Source organism: Vombatus ursinus, unplaced genomic scaffold (assembly GCF_900497805.2).
Source record: "Vombatus ursinus unplaced genomic scaffold, bare-nosed wombat genome assembly UNPS02014820.1, whole genome shotgun sequence".
NCBI classification, from domain to species: Eukaryota; Metazoa; Chordata; class Mammalia; order Diprotodontia; family Vombatidae; genus Vombatus; species Vombatus ursinus.
The window spans coordinates 24,798,761-24,822,563 of NW_020954598.1; the positions used below are offsets into that span (position 1 = coordinate 24,798,761).

The 23,803-nt window shown below is 37.9% G+C and overlaps 1 protein-coding gene across 4 annotated transcripts in view; it reads left to right on the forward strand.

Moving 5' to 3' along the window:
• The window catches only part of USP4 (ubiquitin specific peptidase 4), a 71,893-nt gene extending 48,421 nt beyond the window's left edge, over positions 1–23,472 (forward strand). For 2 of the 4 annotated variants that reach the window (XM_027836869.1, XM_027836870.1), the window contains 7 exons: positions 13,763–13,999; positions 15,309–15,379; positions 15,749–15,867; positions 16,766–16,915; positions 20,859–20,962; positions 22,677–22,765; positions 23,091–23,472. In XM_027836869.1, coding sequence (XP_027692670.1) covers positions 13,763–13,999; positions 15,309–15,379; positions 15,749–15,867; positions 16,766–16,915; positions 20,859–20,962; positions 22,677–22,765; positions 23,091–23,252 — 932 coding nt within the window. In that variant the 3' untranslated portion in view covers positions 23,253–23,472. Of the gene's footprint in view, positions 1–13,762; positions 14,000–15,235; positions 15,380–15,748; positions 15,868–16,765; positions 16,916–20,858; positions 20,963–22,676; positions 22,766–23,090 lie in introns of those variants that run through there. The other 2 variants (XM_027836872.1, XM_027836871.1) reach the window with 2 other exon arrangements.
• Positions 23,473–23,803: the final 331 nt, after the last annotated feature.

Genomic DNA, 23,803 nt, shown 5'->3' on the forward strand with positions numbered 1-23,803 from the left:
CGGTTTAGGTTCCTTAAGGGGATTGCCTAGGCTTTATATTGTCAATTATTTCCAAATTGTCACACTAAATACAAGATAGTACCCCAAGACAGATGAACAAAATTGTAACTTTCTCAACAGTGTTGGGGAGAGTTTACCTTTAGCTCAGAAGAAATTGGAGCCAGGAGTGAGAATCAGGTCCCTGCTTTTAGTCTTTCATGGAAAAACCCCGGGTGAAAAATTCCATGATGAGCTTTCTTGGGGTTTTTCTTTAGGGGGGGTGCTATTTTAGGGATTGGTCTTATGGGGGGCCCCCCAATCCCTTCGTGGTCGCCAATTGCTACATTTGAAAATTAAGGTAAACTTAGAGATGAGGTTCCTAGCACGATCAATTTGTTAGGCTAACTCGTTGTTCAGTAGTTTAGTTATGTCTGACTCTTCCTGAACCTATGGACCAGAGGTGGGGAACCTGTGGCCCCAAGGCCACATGTGGCCCCTTGGCTAAATCCAAACTTCACAGAACATGTCTCTTTAATAAAAGGATTTCTTCTGTAAAATTTGGGCCCAGTCAAAAGGCTGCACTTGAAGACCTAGAGGGCCACATGTGACCTTGAGGCTACAGGTTCCCCACTCCTGCTATGGACCATATTGTCCATGGGTTTTTCTTGGCAAAGATATTGGAGTGGTTTGCTATTTTCTTCTCCAGTGGATTAAGACAAACTGAGGTTAAATAACTTACCCAGGGTCACGTGACTAGTAAGTGTCTAAGGTCGAATTTGAACTCAGGTCTTCCTGACTTCAGACTTAGCACTCTATCTACCAAGCCATCTAGCTGCCTCTTATCTAGGCTAGCAGTAAACAACAAATAGGATCAGTGGCCTCTCTCAGTGACCAAAGACCACATGGTAGTGCTTACTAGCCTTCATGTAGTTTTGTGAAGTAGAAGAGAACAAAAAACAGGGACTAACACAGATGGAAAACAGTATGATTGATGGCAACGTTGACATTATCATGGCAGCAGGGACATTATGATTGGTTATACTAAGAAAGGTGGGCTGGCATTCACAGAAGACTAATTACTGCCCCTCCCTGTCAGTTAAGGAATGTTAGTTTTATGGGACCCATCTACATCTTGTAATCTTTGTTAGGGGATCAAAACTACAAGACTTCTTGTCTCTGTGGAAGAGATTAAAAACTCCCCTAATTGCATAAGAGCAGGCAAGGACAGATGACATATCTTTTGGGGTTGGTACCAAGTTAACTTGTGGAGCCTAAAGATAACAACCATGTCCTGGAAGTATACCAGGCACTACCAGGATGAGAGAGAACTTTTCTTTTAATTATAACTTTAAATTAACTCAGAGGAAAAGCTCAATTCCTGAGCTCAATTCAAGGACATAGATAGGTAGCTTTAGGAATCAAGGTAGTAATTACTGCTTTTGAAAATATATGTACCAAATGGCATAGTCTCTAAATTCTTTTTTTTTTTTTTAATTTAATTTAGTATATTTTTTCGAGGCAGTGGGGTGAAGTGATTTGCCCAGGGTCACACAGCTAGTAAGTGTCAAGTGTCTGAGGCCAAATTTAAACTCAGGTCTTCCTGAATCCAGGGCTGGTGCTCTATCCACTGTGCCATCTAGCTGCCCCTAGCCTCTGAATTCTTAAAGGAAAGGTTAAATGAGTTGTAGGAAAAAATAGATGGCAAAATTATAATGGTGGGGACCTCAGTTTACCCTGTCTTTGACCTAAATAAGTCAAGCCAAAAAATAAACAAGAAGGAAGTGAAGGGCCTAAATGCAGTTTTTAAAAAAACAGCAAATAGGTATGATAGACGTCTGAAGAATATTGAATGGATATAGAAAGCAGTCTACCTGTATTTCTGCTGTTCATGTCACCTTCAAAATAATTGACTATATATTAGGACATAAAAACCTCACAAAACAGTACAGGAAAAAAAAATATTAAATGTGTCTTTTATTGACTATAATGCAACAAAAATTACATTTAATAAAGAACCTTTGAAATTAAGATTAAAAATTAGTTGGAAATGAAGTAACTTAAATCCTAAATAATGCATGGTAAAAGACCAAATCATAGAACAATAAGTTCATCAAAGATAATGACAGTGAGGCAACATTTGTGAGATGCAGCCAAAGCAGTACTTATATCTATTAAGTCTTTCATCAGTAAAAGAACAAATCAGCAAATTGGGCATGCAACTAAAACAAAATTAGAAAATCAAAAAAATTAAAAGTACACAAAATAACACAAAAAAGTCTCAAAAATCAAAGGAAAGTTTAACAAAATTGAAAGTTTAAAAAAAAATTGAACTATTAAGTAAAACCAAGGGCTAGTCTTTTGAAGAATAAAAAATAATAAAGTGTATAAGCCATCACTTAATTTGATTAAGAAAAGGAGAAGGTAGAGGATATAGCCAAGATGGTAGAGTAATAGGAACGCATTTGGGTTCTCTAAAATTCCCCAGCAAACCACTTTAACATGACACTTGAAATCTAATTCTGGAGTGGGAGAACCAACAAAAAGTTAGGGTGAAACCATTTTCTAGCCCAAGACAATTTCAGAGGTTGGCAGGAAAAGTCCATCTCATTAGGTGGTGTTTGGCCCCAAGAGCATAGCACAAGCTGCCTTGGGTATCAGCAGCTTCTGGAACTCTCAGCCCCTAGATGGTGGGAGGGTGTCTCACAAGTGGTCAGAAGAAGATTACAGGCAATCTTTTACTAGCACTGGGTGTACGACCCTGTTGCATTGCCTATACACAGTTCCAGGTCAGAATGGAATACTAACACAGTAGTGCTTGCAACTGTTGGGAAGCAGGAGCACTGGTCACAGTTCCAGGGCAAAGAGGAGAGCTTGTGATCACTTTTGAGAGTAGGAACCCTTGTTTCGAGCCCAGTGCGGAGAAGAGTACTATCACTTGTAGCCACGGGGAAGCAGGGATCCTAGTTGCAGTTTTGGGGTGTAAAAGTGCTTGTGGAGGCTCATGGGCCAGAAGAAAGGCCAGGAGAATTGTAACCACGCCTTTCCTTAGATCATCTCACCTTAGAACTTAAAGCTTTCAGACCCCTGGAACTAGTTCTGAAAATAGGAATACAAAAAATCTGAAGTTTGGCACTGCCTTCCCCATGCCAGGAGCAGAGCCCAACTTTAACAAAAAGTCAGAAGTCAAGAAATGGTCTGAAGAAATGAGCAAACAACAAAAAAAGAATCTGACCATAGAAATGTAATATGGAAACGAAAGATCAAGGAACGAATCCAGAAAAAGACAATGAAATCAAAGAAGCTGCATGCAAAGCCTCAAAGAAAAATGTGAATTGGACAGCACCCCAAAAAGACTACCTGGAATACCTGGAAGAGTTCAAAAAGGATTTTAAAAATCAGCAGGGAAACTGTGAGAAGAAATAAAAGTGATGCAAAAAACATATGAAATGAGAATCAAAAACTTGTTAAAAGGGGCACAAAAAATACTTTAAAAAAAGGAAAACACCTTAGAGAACAGAATTGGCCAAATGGAAAAAGAAGTACAAAAGCTCACTGAAGAAAAAAATTTCTTAAAAATTAGAATTGTGCAAGTAGAAGTTCACGACTCCATGAGACATCAAGAAACAATAAAACAAAATGAAAATTCTGAATGAAAAAAAAAATAGAAGAAAATGGGAAATATCTCATTGGAAAAACAACCGAACTGAAAAACAGATTGAGGAGAGACAATTTAAGAAAATTACTGAGACTACCTGAAAGCCATGATCAAAAAAAGAGACTAAACAGCATGTTTCCAGAAATTATTTAAGAAAACTGCCCTGATATCCTGGAACCAGAGAGTAAATAGAAATGGAAAGAATCTACCCATCACCTCCTAAAAGAATCCCAAAATGAAAAATCCCACTAATATTACAACCAAATTCCAGAGCTCCCAGATTAAGGAGAAAATACTGCAAACAGCCAGAAGCAAACAATTCAAATATTGTGAAACCATAATCAGGATAATACAAGATCTAGCAGCTTCTATACAATAAATCCACATAAATCATCAGCATTCACTATTTGACAAAAATTGCTGGGAAAACTAGAAAGCAATTTGGTAAAAAACTAGGTATAGTTTCTGCGTCATCTCACACCACATATCAAGGTCAAAATGAGTGTATAAATTAGATATAAAGGATAATGCCGTAAGCAGATTAGGTGAGCATGGAATATTTTACTTGTCAGATCTATGGATAAGGAAAGAATTTATGACCAACCAAGAGATAGAGAGAATTATGTGATATAAAATGGATAATTTTGATTACATTAAATTAAAAAGATTTTGCACAAACAAAACCAATGCAGTCAAGATTAGAAGGAAAGCAAGAAGCTGAGGGCAAATTTTTTATAGCAAATGTCTCTGATGAAGGCTTCCTTTCTCATATATATGTAAAATACATACATGCTCAAGTACATATGTATCCTATATATAAAATATACATTAAACTATTCTACATATAGAATATATATATACTCAGATATATAGAGAATGAGACAAATTTATAAGAATATGAGTCATTTCCCAAATGGTCAAAGGATATGAACAGGAAGTTTCCAGAAGAAATTAAAGTTATCTATATCATATGAAAAATGCTCTAAATAACTATTGATTAGAGAAATGTAATTAGAACAACTCTGAGGTACCATTTTACACCTATCAGATTGGCTAATATGACAGAAAGGGAAAATGATAAATGTTTTGGAGTACGTGAGAAAAAATCAGAACACTGACAAATTTTTGGAGTTGTGAACTGATCCAACAAACATTTTGGAGAGCAATTTGGTACTATGCCCAAAGATCTATAAAACTATATAACCTTTGATCTAGCAATAACATTATTAGACCAAAGAGATCAAAGAAATGGAAAAAGGACCTATTTGTACAGAAATATTTATTGCAGTTCTTTTTATGGTGGCAAAGAGTTAGAAATTGAGGTAATATCCATCAATTGGGAATGGCTGAATCAGTTGTAATACATGATTGTGATGGAATACTATTGTGCTATAAGAAATGATGGGCAGAATGGTTTCAGAAAAACCTGGAAAGATATGTATGAACTGATGCTGAGTGAAGTGAGCAGAACTAGGAGAACATTGTACATAGTAACAGAAATATTACATGATGATCAACTGTGACTTAGCTATTTTCAGCAATACAGTGAACTAAGACAATTCTGAAGGACTTATGAAAAATGCTATCTGCTTCCAGAGACAGAACTGAAAGAGCCTGAATGCATATTGAACTTAATTTCTTTTTTTCTTTCTTTCCTTTTTTTTTTTTTTTTTTTTTTTTGCTAGGCAGTGAGGTTAAGTGATTTACCCAGGCTCACACAGCAAGTAAGTGTTATGTGTTTGAGGCTGAATTTGAACTCAGGTCCTCCTGACTCCAGGGCCAGTGCTCTATCCACTGTGCCACCTAGCTGCCCCTATTCCTTAATTTATTTTAAACTTAAGTACTAAAACTTAAATACAAAGTGAGAAAAGAAAAAAAAAGCATTGCCATGTGCATAGCAGAATGTAAGAGAAGATTCAAAATATACAGCAATAAATTTTAATTTCAAGAAAGCCTATGTAATAGAACACCTGGCCCTGGATTCAGGAGGACCTAAGTTCAAATCTGGCCTCAGACACATAACACTTACCAGCTGTGTGACCCTGGGCAAATCACTTAATCCCATTGCCTAGCCAAAAAAAAAAAAAAAGAAAGAAAGAAAACCTATGTAACAAATACTACACATTGTGTTCAGAAGTGTCCATCTTTTCTGAAGCATACTTTTTTAAAAACTCTGTTATTTTTGTTTGAGTTTTTTTTCCTCTTTTTTTTTCTTCACAACATGACTAATATAGAAATACATTTTGCATGGCTACACATGTATAACCTCTATCTTGCTTTCCCAATTGGGGGGAGGGGTGGGGAGGAAGGAAGCGAAAGAATTTGAAACTCAATTTTAAAAAATATTTAAAATTGTTTTCACATGTAGTTGGGAAAAAATAAAATATTAAGTTAGAATTTTTTATAACCCCCAGCCCAGATGGATTTACAAATTAATTTTACCAAACATTTAAAGAACAATTAATTCCAGTACTGTATAAACTATTTGAAAAAATGGGCAAAGAAAGAATCCTGCCAATTTTCTTCTTCAGCACAAACACCTAAATATTAATACCTAAACCAGGGAGAGTCAGAATAGAAAAAGAAAACTATAGACCAATTTCTCTAATGAATATTGGTACAGAAACTTTAAATAAAATATTAGGAGAGTATAGCAGTAAATCACAAATACCATACACTTTGACAATTTATGCTAGGAATTTGGGGCTGGTTCAGTATTAGTAAAATTATGAGCATAATTGACCATATTAATAATAGAAACAACAAAAGTCATACAATTATTTCAGTAAATCTAAAAAAAGCTTTTGACAAAATTCAATATCTACTTGTGTTTATAAACAGAAACACTAGAAGACATAGAAATCAATGAAATTTCCCTTAAAATAATAAGTAGTATCTAAAACCAAGAGCAAGTATTATCTGTAATGGGGGTTTGCGCAAAGCTTTTCTGATAAGATCAAAGGTGAAGCAAGGTTGCCCATTATCACTATTACTCTTCAATATTGTACTAGCTTTAGCAATAAGGCAAGAAAAGAAGTTGAAGAAATAAGCATAGGCCAAGAGAAAACAGTTATCACTTTTTGAAGTTGATATGATAGCTTATTTAGAGAACCCTGAAGACTCAATGAAAAAACTAATCAAAACAATAAACAACTTCAGCAGTTTTAGGGTATAAAATGAATGTACACAAATCATTTGCATTTCTATATTACCAACAAAATCCAGCAGGAAGAGAAAAATTTCATTTAAAATATTTATGTACAGCATAAAATACTTGGAAGTCTACTTACCAAGACATATACAGGAACTATATAAACAGAATTATAAAAAAGTGCTTCTCACAAATAAATTATTTTTATTTATAAAAATAATTGGGGAAATATAAATTGTTCATGAGTAGGCTGAGCCAATATTATTAAAATGAAAATATTATCTAAATTCATTTACTTGTTCAGTGCCATAGCAATAAAACTGCTAAAGAAATACTTTGCAAAACTAAGAAAAAAACCAAAATTCATCTGAAGGAATAAAAGATAATTAAAGGAACTGATCAGAAAAAATGGGAAGGGGGCCTAGCAGTACAGGATCTCAAACTATATTATAAAGCTGTAATTGTCGAAAGAATTTGTTACTGGTTTAAAAATAGAGAGGTTGATCAGTACAACAGATTTTGCATAGAACCAAATGAGCACAGTAACCTAGTGTTTGATAAACCTAAAGATCTAGCTATTTGGGCAAGAATTCAGTATTGAACAGAAACTGTTTAGAAAACTGGAAAGTTGTCTGAGCATAAACCAGTATCTCACACTGTATATACTAAGATAAAGTCAAAATGGGTAAGTGATTTAGACATAAGCAGTGGAGCACAGAAGAAATTTATTATGCAGGGGATTCACTTGGAATAGATTGGAGAGGGGAAAGATTGAATGTAATTGAAGTTTATTGTAGTAATCCAGACAAGAGATGATGGAAGTTTGATTTAGAGTAGTTACAGTATGAGTAGAGATTAGAGGAACGGATGTATAAAATTAGCAGGACTTGGCAATGGATTGGCTATGGGGGAGTTGAGTCAAAATTAAGAATCAAGGATAACTCTAGGGTTGAGATCTTAAATAAATGGAAAAATTGTGCTGTTCTTGAAATAAGGAAGTTAGGAGGAGGGACACATTGTGCCTTGTTAGAATCATTCCTTTATTCCAGCCTCTTGAGGACTTTTTGATCATCCATTTTATTAACTTTCTTCCCGCCCATGTTCATGTTGGGCTGTGGTGGAGGGGCTGAGATTTGAATGAATCTCATTCTAATCTGAACTCTTCAAAGATAGAAGGATACACACGCACACACACACATACACACACAGAGAAATAAATTTTGCTCAACAGAAAAACTGGAGGGAAAGGGAAATTAATGGAAAGATAGATTAAAGGAGGAATTATTCCCAAGCAAAACAAGGAATATGCAAAAATATGTATAGTCTTTTTGAGGCAGTATTTTGAGGTTCCGCATTATAATTTTGCTCTCTGTTTCTTCCTGTAACTCACTTAACTTCTTCTCTAAGAATTTGGACCCTATACTCCTCGACCTGATAGTTCTGGAATTTGGCTACACTTTTCCTTGGAGTTTTGATTTTGGGATTTCTTTCAGGAAATGATTGGTGGAGTCTTTCAGTGACTGTTTTATCCTCTGGTTCTAGGATGTCAGGGTAAGCAGTGTTCTTTTGTGAGGCAATCAGGGTTAAATGTTTTTGATAATTTCTTGAGTGGTGATGTCTACGCTCTCTTTTTTTATTATGGCTTTCAGGTAGTCCAGTCATTCTTAACTTATCTTTACTGTATCTGTTTTTCAGGTAGTTTGGTTTTCCATTGAGGTATTTTATATTTTCTTCTTTTGATTTTTTTTTTGACTGATTCTTGATGTCTCATAGAGTCATTAGCTTCCACTTGCCCAGTTCTAATTTTTAAGCAATTTTTTCTTCAGTTAGTTTTTGTACCTCCTTTTCCATTTGGCCAGTTCTACTTTTAAAGGAGTTGTTTTCTTCAGTGGATTTTTTTTTTCATTTGTCCAGTTCTATTTTTTAAGGAATTATTTTCTTCAGTCAGTTTTTGTGCTTCCTTTTCCAAGCTGTTGCCTATCTTTTCATAATTCTCTTGCATAACTCTCATTTCTTTTCCCAATTTTTCTTCTATTTCTCTTACTTGATATTAAAAATCCTTTTTGAGCTCTTCCAAGAGGGCTTTTTTGGCTTGAGACCAATTCATCTTGCCCTTTGAGGCTTTGCATGTCTACATTTTGACATTGTTGCCCTCTTCTGAGTTTGTGTTTTGTTCTTCCCTGTTACCAAAATACTTTTCTGTTGTCAGGGCTCTTTTTTGTTTTTTTACTCATTTTTAAAAGTTGACCTCTGCTCCTGTGGTACAGAGAGCACTGTCCCAAACTTCTTGCATTGGGGGCCAGGGGTTTGGTCACTGGCTTTCTATGCCGGCCCCTGTGGGGCTGGCAAGCTTGCCCACAACACGAAGGTGACCCAGTCTAGTGATGCCTGTTGTGCCCTGGATTCCGGGGCTGGCAGTTTGCCTGATGTGCTGGGGCTCACAGCTATCCTGCTGTGTCACTGACCTGCTGAGCGAGGACCAAGGGGCTTGATTGCTGATCTGTGCTGTGGCTGAGAGACTCACCTTGGCTTGCCTAGACACTGCCTGTGCTGGGCTGTGCACCCCTTTTACCCAAGTAAGACAGACCTTTCCTGAAGTCCTTCTAAGTTGTCTTGGGCTGGAAAATTATTTTACTCCATCTTTTTTGTGGATTTTGTCACTCCTGAATTCTTTTAGAGGTTTGATTTGTTTCTGAGGGAAACTAGTACAGTCCAGGCAACTTACTGGCTTCTCTCCACCATCTTGGCTGTGTCCCTCTAGGCTCTTTTTTTTTTGTTCATGGTATACAGATGACCCAGTGATTCTTAAATATTTTTCTCCTTGATCTGTTTTCTAGTTAAGTTATTTTTTGCTATGAGTTACCTTACATTTTTTTCTGCTTTTTCAGTCTTTTGACTTGGCTTTAAGGTTTCTTGTTGCCTCGTGATGTCATTAGCTTCTATTTGATCATTTCAGTTTTCAGGGAGTTTGTTGTTTGACCAGGTGTTTATATCTCTTGTGCCAATTTGCTAATGTCCTTTCCATTCCTTTCTTTCCGTAGCTTTCATTACTTTCTATTTTTTTTCCCCTTCAGTTACCCTCATTCAGTTTATTAAAACATTTTAAATTCTTGCTTCCTTCCAGGAATTGTAGTTGAGTTTGTGCCCAAGCTGTTCTTTTCTCTAAGACATTGCTTGTAGATATTTTGTAGTCATTCTCCTCTTTTGCATTTGTGTCTTGAGTGTCCTTGCTACTATAGTAATTCGTTATGATGGGGTTCTTTGTGTTTGGCACACTGCCTGGCCCATAGTTGATGCAATAATACTACTTGTTTTTTTCCTCTTTCTCCTCACACTCCCCTCCCATTCTGTTCTTCCAGCCTACTTCTTGACTTTTAAGGCTATATGGGACTTTTGGAGGAAGGTTTAGGCTCGTCCTGTTGCTGCTTTCTTGGAGTATTGAGTGTTGTGTTATTTATTCCAGCATCTCAGGGACAGTCTAGGGATCCCAAAGTGGTCTGATCTAGGGCAAAGTCTGGCCTCCTGACCTGAGCTCTGCCAATTCCTGGCCTGGGTTTGAGTCTGAGCAAGAGTAGACTGCTTCTGATCTCAGCCTCTATTAGCTTGCTGGAAAGTTTTGTTGGTTCATAGTGGAAGAAGGGTGGACTCTTCTTTGGTCTAGGATTCCCACTTTGGTTATTCCTCTGCAAGCTAGACAAGATGCCAGAAGGAAACCCTGCTCTGAGCTTGGAGTCCAAGGCTGCTGCCGACTTCTGAACTTCCTCCTCTCCCCATGCACAACCCAAGGCCTCTCTCCCCAGGAATTCCACTGCCCTGTACAAGCTTTCTTTTCACTCTGCCCACATTCTGTGACCTGGAGCTGTGTAGTGGGTGACAGGTTTCTAGGTGGCACCTGTCCCTATCTTAGGATGTTAGTCTAGGTCTGGGTTCTACCTTTGCCCTGGTGTTTAGCCTCTCCCTGTTGTGCCGACTCATACTGATGGAAAAGTACTTTTTAAATCAGAGAAAGATTAAATTATGTTTAAAGTGGTTTAGTGTTGAGCTGCTGCAAGTGTGCATGGCTGCTCGCTGCTGGCTTGACCTTGTTCCTGGTGTCTGTAGGCCTCCTCTGTTTTCCTTTGTTGAACCAGGCTGCACAGAGGACTCAGTGTGACTTTTCTGGGTGTCCCCATCAGCATTCAGTCTGGCGCGTTTTCTAGATCTGTTTGAAGGAGTGTTTGGAGGGATCTCACTGTACTTTCTTGCTGCTCTGCTGTCTCAGTTCCACATCTGGGAGGTGCCCCTCATTTAGAGAGAGCCCTTGATGCTTCCTTCTTTTCTTTTAAGAGCCTGGTTCTTGCTGAAGTTGGACCTGGAACTTTACTAATGCCAGTGGCTTCTAACTGTGGGTGCTTGTGCTGGCTCTCAGATCTTGTTTACAATAGGTAGTCCTTTGATGTTGTTCATTTTTACTGACTTTTCAAAATGATTCTCATGATCTCTGAACTCCTCATTTGTTTCCTCGTGTCTTTTGTACCCTCTTCTCATAATGCTCTCCAGCCACTTGATTTGCATCACAGATGTAGAGTCAGCAGCCCTTTGGCTATACTAATATCCTAGGCTAACCAGTAGGAAGGAAGGAGGCCTGAGAGATGTAGATGGAAACAAATCCTGTTGTATATTCATCTTTTAATCCGACAATGAAACCTCAAGTGGCATTTGGTTTAGCCAGACATTTCCTCAGAAGGTCATGAACTAAGAAGCAAGAGACTCTGTTCTTGGAACTTTTTCCTTTCCATTTCTGTAGGAAGAAGTCCCTGGCAGGTGACAGATTCAGACTGATGGAATTTGTATTCTGATCTAAGGCTGTGAACTTTTCTTTAGCGCTTTTTACTTGACTATAGGGGGCCTCTGTATCTTTTTTTAATCTTAATTTTCTTCAAAGCAGATAACAAACTCCTATTTATACAGAGCTTAAGTAAACCGATTCTTTTTCCCTCTCTTAGACAATGGAAAGTAGTTAGAAAGGGGTGCTGCCAGATCTAAAAGTACCTTTTAAGTCAGAGAAATTAAATTATATTTAAAGTGGGTTAGTGTTGTTCATTTTGTTTACTCTAATACTTTGATATCTCCACAGATGTCATTCTCCAGTGCCTTCCTGTGCTGTGGAGGTGGCCCTTACTTCTCATAGGGTTATGTGGAACATAAGCTCTGGAAAATATTTTTGAGCTAGAAAACACAGAGAGAGACTGTGAGCCTTTCTTTAGGCAACTCCAGTCAGTTGGCCACCAACTGATGAATTTTGAGGGCCACATCATGCTCTCAAAAAGTAGCAGCATGGTGTGGTACAGGGGTAGGGAACCTGCAGTCCTTTGAATCAAACTTCACAGAAGAGATCACCTTAATAAAAAGATTTGTTCTGTAAAACTTGGACTCAGTCAAAAGGCCTCACTCAAGGACCTAGAAGGCCACATGTGACAGGTTCCCCACCCCTGGTGTAGTAGATGGTGTTGAAGTTGAAATCAGGAATACCTAGGTTTAAACTTCCATCTTAGACAATTGGTAGCTGTATGAATGTAGACAAAACATCTAACTTCCCAGAGCCTCAGTTTCATTACCTGTAAAATGAGGGTAACAGTACTTGTGTTACTTACTGGACTGCCTGGGATTGTCATGAGGCTCAATCAAGCCAAGAGAAGATCTCCAATACAGAATATTTTATCTTTTCTGTAAAAGACTTTATAAACTTTAAAACCCTATATAAAATATCAGTTACTATTATTGATACTAGTATTATTATTACCAGTGAGTGCATGGAAGGCTTGTGATCTATATCAGTGGAGGAAGTAGCTCACAAGCAAGCAATCCTTGAAAAGGTGTGAATCTCTTTATTGGTGTACTCCTATGTGGTTGGTGTTCGCTTATGTAGTTGGTGTTAATATCACCAGAATCTTTGATTTCCCTGCTATTCTTGTTTAGTGGATGGTCTCTCTGTGTTTGTATGTATATCCTTCATCTCTGAAGATCTCAGCAGTGACGACTAGCTACAGTGAGTGCTAGTGATGCAGGGACTTATATGTGACCAGAGAACCTTAGAAGTGAGGGAGAGTCTACTTTGCTTCTGTTATGCTATGAAACTTAGAAAATTCATCCTTCCGTCTCTTAGACATAAGACTTACAGCACCTCTTGGACTGTGACTCATTAGCCAGGATACTTTGGCTAGGAAGAGATACAACCCCATTTCTGAGTCTTAACACCCTTTATTTGTCTTTAGATTTTAGGACCTATTCAAAGTCAAATTAGTTTTTCTTCTTTGTGCATCAGCTCTTGCCTGGAAGTAATAGAATCAGACTATCAGAGCTAAAAAAGACCTTAGAGACTATCTAATACTATTCCTCTCATTGTGTAGGTATAGACAGTGATGTCCAGTGGGTCAAATGACCTTCCAAGGTCACATAGCTAGTTACCGGCAAAGGTGAAACTGAAGGTCACAAAGCTAGTTACCGGCAAAGGTGGAACTGGAATCTAGGTTCTTTGATTCATAAAACAAAAATTCATTCAATGATGGATATGTACACTGATTTTCTGCCAATTAATTTTACTTGCACTGTATGCCATGCACATAGATGGAGGCATTGTTGCTTGGTAGAAGGAGCACTGACCTGGTATTGAATCTTATGAGGCAAGATTGAGTTCTGGATCTGGCTTTGTGACCTTGGACAGGTTTTTCTTCCTTTCTGAGCTTTAGCCTCCTCATCTGTAAGATGATTAATCTGCCATATCTGCTTCATAGGCCTGGTAGGAAGACCAGATGAAAATGAATTTAGAGAAGTCAGATGGTATTTAAACCTAAGGCAAAGTACTATTTCCTTTTATGTGCAGGTAAATATTATGAAAAATAACCCTACTAGTGATTTTTAGACATGATTCTTCAAATAAAAATTTTTTAAAAGTATCTAAAGTATTGAAGCTAGACTTCATTTTTCATTTGTATCAGGAGAAGAAGAAATGGAACACCAAGATGAAAGCAAAAGACAAACTACAGAAACAGAGACCTGTTCTTCAGAAGACCGTGTGGAACATGAATTGGGAAATGAGACCTGTCAGAATGTCCCGAAAAGAGGCAAAGGCCAGAACTGCAAAAAAAGGCTTTTTACCTTCAGCCTGGTGAATTCCTATGGCACCACTGACATCAATTCTCTTGCAGCAGATGGGAAACTTCTTAAACTGAACTGTAAGCATTTTCTCTGTACTTTTAGAACTGATTTAATAGCGGATGTCAGTTTATTTGTAGTTCTGAATACTGATGAACAATACTCTGTGTGTGTGTCTGTGTGTCTGTGTCTGTGTATTTCACAATAAATAGTGAAGATACAGCGTAAACTTGACTAAATAAAGGAACATCTAGAAGAATGTCCGCAGAACTTATCTATCTCTTGGCTACACTGTACTTGTAAGACAAAGCTCAGATTTGAATCCAGGGTCTACTACTACCTGTAGACTTTGTATTATTTCCCCTCTTTTGGTGTCAGTGTCCTCATCTGTAAAATGAGGAGGTTGGACTAGACAATTTTAAGGTCTCTTTTAGCTCTAAATTCTATGACCCTTGTACTTAACTGCTAAGGACCACAAAGAAGAACCTGTCTCTCCTCTACACATAATTCCCCAGTAAGAGAAGGAACAAGTCATGATCTCTGTGTTAGCACCATCTTTCTTCCAATATTTGGATCTTTTCTAAGGAAATTGCTCCTGTTTCATTTGAGGAAAAAGTTTCATAGTGTAATTTTTCTCCCACAAGGATATTCACAAGATATGGCCTGTTTGAAAAAGAATTCTGATTGGTCATATGACTTAGTAATAAGATGCTAATCTGGGTCCCTGCACTTTTTACATGATTTCTAAATGAGTGAACAACTAGGACGACATAGATAACCAGATACGAGTACATAGGGAACAAGTGCTGATTTGCAAAGCCCTTGAGAGAGTATTTATAGAACCATTAGTAACATGAATTGTGGGTGAGGGAAAACATCAGTTGACATATCTGCCTTATTTTCTTCATCTGTGGAATGATACAGTACTTTCATTACCCACCTCACAGTGTTATTTTGCTAAAAGCACTTTGTAAACTTCAAATTACTATACAATCATGATTTTTTTATAAAAAGAGAAATGGACCAGGAGTATTATGGCCTTTGAGATTATTTTATGAGTATCTGCTTGGCATGCATACATAAAATGCCATCCACTTATTCTAGTCAGACATTTTGGTTTTCCATGCAGAAAATGTGAAGACCTAGACAAACCTTTAGAAAGGGATGTTCAGAGCGATGAGAAAGCTCCCTGCTTTGAGGGATGTAAGGGCAGGCCAGAGTGGGAGGGGTCTAGTTATAAGAAATTTCAGGGAGTAGCTGGTGCCAAAGTTAGATCTTGACTTTGATCCTTCTCTGTTTTCCCATCACCTGGAAAGCAGCCACCCAAGCAGCCTCTTCTCTTGCTGGCCAGTGAGCAGGGAATGGAAATCTTGTCCTTCTCTTCCACAGCTCGTTCCACAGTTGCCGTTGATTGGGACACCGAAACCCGGTGTCTTCACTATGATGAACAAGAATCAGAGGTAGGTAATTTAGTTTGCCTCACTGATAATGTCAATTTAGAATAGGTTTCTCAGGCTTTGTGCCATAGATGTTGGAATAAGAAGCCAAGGTAGAGCAGTTAGGTTTTGGAAAAGAGCTTTTCACCTTTGAATAATAGTATGATTGCCATCACAATTCAAATGAAAGTGCTACAACTCAATACATCTTCACAGTGGACAGCATATTAAATGTGGATTTCAAATTGAGGATGAAAAACACACAATGTCAAAATTTCTGCAGTGCATTCCATTAAACCTGAAAAGGAAAATATATTGCCTTGTCTGATTGGAGTTTCTTTTTGACTCTGGAGAACCTTGTGGCACCAAACTTAACCATTGTGTTTTTAATAGGCTTGTGATAAACACAGCAGTATGCTCCAGCCTCAGAAGAAGAAAAAAACGACAGTGGCTCTCCGAGATTGCATAGAGCTCTTCACTACCATGGAAACCCTTGGGGAGCATGATCCCTGGTTAGTGATTCATTGAGCAAATGTGTACGGGAAGGACTACAGAGAGAGCAGTGTGCAGCATGTGTGTGGCTACTTGTGCATATGTGTGTGTGCGCATGTATGTGTGCATGCATATGCACTATCCACTAACATCTGATGCTTCATTGTGGCATGCTGATAATCTTAGATATGATGGCAGAGGGTAAACTCTTGCAAATCCTGCCAAGACAGAACTAGCTATGTACATGGTAGTGTAAAGACCAGCCTCACAGAGCTTAGAGCAATTTATCTCTCGATTGGCAGTGGGATGGTTGATGAATGTTTAGGCTGAAGCAGTTCATGAAAGCTATTTGCTAAGGTGTATCAAGGTCACTGGAGGGGATACCCACACTTCTTAAAACCATAGCCATTATATTCATCAATGAACTATTCAAGTAATTTTTTCTTTTACACTGGGTTGTAAATACCAGTCTGAAAATAACTTCCTGGCAAGTGATGTTTTCTGTACTCATTGGTTGTGTTTTCCAGAGTTGGGAATAGCAAAATTATTACTCTTCATGTGGCACTGAAGTAATGCTTTATGCACTAGAGACAACTTGGTTCTGGAGCTGAGAAGAACTACTAAAGGGAATCTGCCAGTATTCCTGATATATAAAAGATCATAGTTCCTTTAGCTGTTTCCTAAAATTCTCTGTTCTGTACTTATCTGTGTGTGGAGTGGATATAGTGAGTGCTTTTTGGCCCTTCTAGGGTATATATGTGGAGGTGTGGGGGACCAGCAACCTTCAGTCTTATAAAGAAAAGATTGTGACTATGGTAGTAACTGAAATTTCGTCTGAATACTTTCCTGATAAAGTCAGTTTGGCTCTACAGCCATCTAGTGATGTTAGTTAAATGAGCATATGTATTCCCTCTTCAGGTATTGTCCTAACTGTAAGAAACATCAACAGGCCACAAAGAAATTTGACTTGTGGTCCTTGCCAAAAATATTGGTGGTTCATCTCAAGCGATTTTCATACAACAGATACTGGAGGGATAAACTTGACACAGTGGTTGAATTTCCAATAAGGTAGGATTCTTTAATATCTATATCAAACAACATTACAGTCAGATAGGAAATCCTGCAGCCTTACTGTTGGGCAAGAGACTTTGGCCCCAAAGTATTGCCACTGTATGGCCTAGAGTTATAACCAGTTCATTTTTGTGTAAAGGTGTCTTTAGCTGTGACTGTAATTGAATCATACTTTCACCTGTCATTACAGAACCTGTATATCCAGGAAATTGTTAGACATCTTTTTTTTTCTTCTACTTTTTCTTTTTGGCTGGTACAATCAGAGTGGAATACCTGAGGCATAAAAAGTGTCGCCTGACTAAGACACTGGGATCTGAGCCCAGGTTTCTAGTTCCCTTTCTTTTATTTTGACTCACTATAATAATAATCACATATCACATTTATCTAGAACTTCAGTGTTTATAAAGCACTCCTTATCACAGTTCTGTGAGAGGAGGTAGTATAAGCACTTTACTTCCATTTTACAAATGTGGAAAACAAAACCACAAAGAGGAAATAATTTTCCTATGGTCTTATTTGAACCTAGTTCTTACTGATTTATCAGTATGGACAGTTTACTCATTTGAGGGGACATAGTTCCAAATTCCTTTCCAGAATGGTTATACCCATTCACAGCTTCAACAGTATATGTTAATGTGCCTGCTTTCCCAAAACCCTTTCAGTATTTATCTTTTTATTAATATATATCTTTGACAATCTAATGGGTGTGAGATGGAATTTCCAAGTTGCTTTGATTTATATTTCTCCAATTATTAGTGATTTGGAGGATTTTTTTTTTCCACATTGATAGCTTGGATTTCTTCCTTTGAAAACTGCCCGTGTCATTTGATTGTTTTATCAGTTAAGGAATGTCACTTGTTCTGAATAATTTGAATCCATCCGCATCCTGGATCTGAGATATTTAAAAAAAAATTTTTTTTATTCTGAACTGAAAGCACCAAAAAAAGGAGTATTTTCTTATAGACAACAGGGCACAAAATAGAGAATGGTATATGAATCTCCATTTCGTATGACTTAATTTTTTTTAAGTATATAATAAAATCCCACACATTGTTTTTAGAGTTGTTTCTTCTGAATTTCCCTTCTATGTATTTTAAAAATTGTTCTTTAACCCTTTTTTTCATCATTTTTGATTTTTTTTTTGAATTTATTTTAAATTTTTAGGCAATTGGGGTTAAGTGACTTGCCCAGGGTCACACAGCTACCAAGTGTCAAGTGTTTGGTCTGAGGCCAAATTTGAACTCAGGTCCTCCTGACTTCAGGGCCAGTGCTCTATCCATTGCACCACCTAGCTGCCACCATTATTGATTAGTCACACACACCACTAGTCTCTCCCTCTCCCCCAATAAAAAACAAGAAAGAAAAAAACCTGGTAACAAATAAGTATAGTCAAGGAAGACAAATTCATACAGTGGCCATGTCCAAAATTTCATCTCATTCTGCATCCTGAGTCCCTCACCTCTTCCTCAGGAGACAGGGATAGTTAGTGTGCTTCATAATCAATTCTTTGGGAAACTACTTGGTCATTGCTTTAATCAAACTTCTCAAGTATTTCAAAATTGTCTTTCTTTATAGTGTTGTTTCCCTTGTTTAAATTGTTTTCCTAGTTCTGCTCACTTCACTCTGAATCAGTTACTACTACCCAGGATTTTCTGAAATTTTTTTTTTCTTCATTTCTTATGTGCAGTATTCTATTATATACCACAGGCAAAGCACTAGAGTCTACCCAGTTTTGTGAGCACTGCCTTAGATTCTAGTTCTTTGCTTTTCTTTTCCCCCCTTTTAATTCCCTCCTTAAGATCAAGTTTGTTTTACCTGTGGCTATATTCTCTCCTTTTGGATTATCTTTATCCCTAATATCCCTTCCCCCCCCATTACTAAATCTCTACTTATTTCCCTGTTAAGCTTGGTGTATTTCTACACCTATATCTGTGTGTTTGTGTTTTCAACCATCTTTTGTCGATTTGATATAAGGGCAAGGTTTATCTGATGCCCACATTCCCCTACCTGTCTTTGTATGTACTCTTTATATACCCCTATTATGAGAAATAGCAAGTCCCACCTTCTTCCTCCTTTCTACATTAGTTATCCTCTTTACCCTGTCTTTTCTTTTTACTCTTAAAACCCTCAGAACAGAAGAAGTCTCCCCACAGGTCCTCAGATTTTCTTATTTTAAAATGTCCTTAATACCCTTAGGAGACATGAAGGGATACTTGTTTTTTTCTCCCCTTATTTGAATATTAGCACTATATTATCATACAACCCCTTTCATTTGCTTAAATAAATTTACTGTTCTTGGTTTCTTCTTGCATTTCAGAGTTCCTGCTCAGCACTAGTCTTTTCATCAGAAATATTTGAAAGTCCTCTGTTTCATTAAAGGTCCATTTTTTTCCCCCATAGGCTTATGTCAGCTTTGCACTGTAAGTTATTCTTGTTTTTCATTCCTTTTAATTGTGTTCGGCTCTTCATGACCCCCAACTAAACTATTTGCTTTTTTGGAACATTGTATTCTAAGATCTCTTCTTTAATCTAGTAGCTACCAGGTCTTATGTGATCCTGCTTGTGGTTCCTTGGTACTTAGAAGTGCTTTTTGGATGCTTATGATATTTTTTTCTTTAATATGGTAGTTCTGGGTTTTGGTTATGACATTCCTGGGACAACTTCTTTTGGGATTTCTTTAAGGAGTTTGGTTTTCAGGGAGTCCATTGATTCTTAAATTATGTCTCCTTGACTTGTTTTCCAGGTTAGTTATTGATAGCATATATCTTATACTTTCTTTCTTTTTTTTTCTCCAGTCTTTGATTTTTATCTAATATTTCTTACTTCTCATGGAGTCATTGATTTCCATTTGGTCTCTTCTGATTTTCAGGGAGTCTTTTACTTGGGTAAGGCTTACCACTTTCTCCTTTTAATTCTTTTCCTCCAGAGATTGTATTTCATTTTTTATATCTTGCTTTATTTCTTCTAGCTATTTTCATAGTCCTTATGGAAAATCCAGTTTTTCCTTTGAGTCTCTGCTTACAGTTGTAAGTTACTTGTTCTTTCTTTTCTCTCTTTTTTTACCTGGCTCAGTCTTTACCCCCTCCCTCACTTTTGGATGAGATAGTCATCTTTGCTTGGTCTTCCCCTTGGTTCCTGCACAGACCTCCTCTTTCTGGGTTTAGGCTCCTCTGGATCTTTGTGGTTCAGAGTTCTCGTTCTTCAGGACATTCTATGACATCTCAGAACTGGACCTTGGAGCCCGTGGCCCTGTGGTGCTCTGATCTGAGCCGCTAACGCACTATCCTAGTTGCTAGTGTCCCTAAGGCTTCCAAGAATCTGGTACTCTTGCTGCCTTTGCACATAGAGCTTTGTAGGTTACATATGTCTCTGACTTGTTTCACTTCATGCTGGGAGATGGCTGGTGTTTAGTTGTGTCATCACTGGCTTCGCTAGTGGTGCCCTTTCTTATTTCCTGTCAGCTTCTTGCCGACTTTTTGTACAGTTCTTTGGTAGAAGAAGTTACTAGAAGTTTCTTATTAGATTTCTTGAGCGTTATTTAGTGTGATGAATTTCAGATTTTTGCTGAGAGATGTACATGGGAGCCGTCTCCCTTTAGACAGCCATCTTGTCCAGATACAATTTTTTGCAGTTTTTTTTCCCCGGCTATTTCTCTTCTAATTTTAACTGCAGTTTTTGTTTGTGTAAAACATTAAAAAATTTTTGTAGTCAAAATTGTCCATTTTATATTCTGTAATCCTCTATCTCTATCCCTTGTTTGGACGTGAACTCTTCCCTTATCTATAAATCTGATTTCTAACTTGCTCCTCTAATTTGTTGATGATGTGACTTTTTATATTTGAAGCTTGGTATATGGTGAAATATTGATATATACCTAATATCTGCCAGATTTTACCTGTAATTTCACATACTTATGGGATGCCTTATGTCTTGTCTGCAGAGACTTGCATATGTCTGAGTTTGTCTGTGATCCGGCAGCTGGCCCTTATGTCTATGACCTCATTGCAGTTTCCAATCATTATGGAGCCATGGGTGTGGGCCACTGTAAGTACCAAATGTCCTTCTCTAATTTTTCAGTTTCATTATATCAGCAAATTTTAATTGAACACTTCTATGTTCATGTATTATATTAGGTGTTTTGTGGGTTACAGTGAAGTATTACATAATTTCTGCCTTTCAGATCTTACAGTCAAATTGTAGAGACATGGTGTGCATGCACGTGCATTTGAATTTGAATCTCATTCTAATCTGAACTGTTCAAAGATGGAAGGACAGACAGACAGACAGACACACACACACACACACACACACTCTCTCTCTCTCTCTCTCTCTCACACACACTATTAGGATGAGTGCCAGATGAAGTCCAGCAGTAAATACTTCTAGTATACAGGAAGGGGAGAGATTGCTTTCATCTAGGGTACTTAGGCACAGCTTCACAAAGGAAGTCAGTATTAAACTGGCAAGATTTCAATGGAGAGATAAAAGGGGTCATCCCAGGCCAGAAAATGGCATTAGTAAAGACATGGAGGCAGAAAAGTATGAGGATATTTGTACCATTTTGGTTAGATCAGAGAGTTGGATTTCTTGACCACCTTTTTGCTTTTTGATCCCTTTTTCACTAGCATTGCCATTGGTGTTGTGTGACTTTAGGGCATGCACAGTGCTCAGTGTGCATGCTTTGTGTTCAGAAAAAGTTGATCAGGGGCAGCTAGGTAGTGCAGTGAATACAGCACTGGCCCTGGATTCAGGAGGACCTGAGTTCAAATCCGGCCTCAGACGTATAACACTTACTAGCTGTGTGACCCTGGGCAAGTCACTTAACCCCATTGCCTAGCCAAAAAAAAAAGAAAAAGTTGATTGATGCAACCCAAGCTAGCACTGCCAGAAACACCTTGGATTCATTACTCATTTGATTTTTAATTAATTTTTGGTTATTGTGTGATCAGAAACCTTTTACTGTTGCCAAATTTTTTGCCACCCCATATGCAGTAGAGACCTACTGCTTTAGAGAAGTATAATGAAAGGATATTGTTTGAGAGAGGGTAAGTTGTAGGTGGCTTCAGATTAATAAGTTTAGAAAAGATTAATCTGATAGTATGCCACTGGAGATGAGGACACCAAGTAAGAGAAGTCTGTTATAGTTCATTTTTGAGGAATTTAGGAACTTGGGCTAGGGTTTGGTTGTTAGAATAGAAATCATCGTCTCTTAAGTGAAATCCTTCATCATTAAAAGTCAAAGAATTCAATATGCCCCATTTGGATCTGGTTGGAAAGCATTTCTTCTTTGGATAAAGTATAGTGAGGGTCTAGTGTGTAAACCCTAAATAGGGTTGCCATATGAGAGAGAGAGAGAGAGAGAGAGCCTTGAATAAAAAACCTCATTGGCTTTTGGAAAGAGACAGATTTTAGTTGAGTTTGCATTTCTTTTTTAAATACCAGTATTTTACATAACCTGAAAAATGAGATTTTGGCTTATGGCCTGATACTACCCATCTATGTTTGTGGGATTAATTTCTAGAAATCCAACTTAAAGCTTTGGTCATCAAGATCTTCATTGCTTGTTTACTTGAAGCTAATCTCTGTGGAGAAACAGATTAGAAAATCAGTATTATCTTCATATTATATCACAGACTACAATTTGCTATGTGTCTCAGTAACAGTTAATTTCAGGCTTTTTGAAAAAGCTTTGTTGTAATTAATGTAGCATAGTTACCCTCTTTAGTAATTGCTGATGTATTTTTCCTTGACTTGACAGATACTGCATATGCAAAAAACAAACTGAATGGCAAATGGTATTACTTTGATGATAGTAATGTATCCCTGGCCTCTGAGGATCAAATAGTGGTGAGTACTTTTGAGTAGGTTCAAGTTACCAAATTCCTGCAGTCAGCCTTTATGAATTAAAGCCAGAAAACTTTTCAAACATGGGTGTCATGATGGGAAATGAGAAGTAGCTATAATAAGAAAATGGGTCTGTGGCTCAAAGCCATTAAATAACCTGATTGGAAGGTCTCTGTACTTGAGACACCTCACACCCTGAGCAGTGACAGCATAGATTCAAAAAGGTTGTAGACTCTTCATGTCCGGAGGAATCCCCTTTAGTTCCTACTGTCCCTAAATATAGGCTTTATTTGATTAAACTATCAGATTGTCTCTCCTTATTTTGCAGACAAAAGCAGCATATGTGTTGTTTTACCAGCGTCGGGATGATGAATTTTATAAGGCACCCTCACTCCCAGGTTTCCCTGGCCCCTCCGAAGCAGGGAAGAAAGGAAGGCGCTCCCAGGATGGGCTGGAGGAGGATGACATGTATAGCATGGATACCAACTGAAACTGCCTGAAGTCATCCACTATCTTAAAGAGTACCATTGGACATATCTGGAACATCTCTTGCACACTAAAAGCTGCCAGATGTACAGACTGCCATCTATAAGGGAAATTCCTTTTTTATGGAACAGAAGAGAAAAAAAAAACCCTGTTTGCTCATGAAGGGTTATGTTGAGAGGCTGAATTATTATTTTTAAATACAAGTTGTGGGAAAGTTCTGTAAACACTTGTGATGCTACAGAGCTGGGGTCAGCAGAGTAAGGGCTGGAAGGCTGGAGGAGCCACATATGATTGGGGAGTGGGGTGGGTGGGTGGGTGGATGGTGGGGTGTGTGAAAAGATGATAAAGCGTGCCGCTGGGGGAAGAGAATTTCTCCAGGAAAATCTCCAAAGTAGCTCTTCTTGGTGCACTCAGATGATTGTTGGCAGTAGTGAGCCCTCTGTATTGATTAGAATAGATTCTATTCTAGAGTTCTGAGATTTCCACTTTCCCATTTCTCTTTGCCAGCTGCCATTGTAGCTTGTCCCACAGGAACAACTCCCCACCCCACCCCCA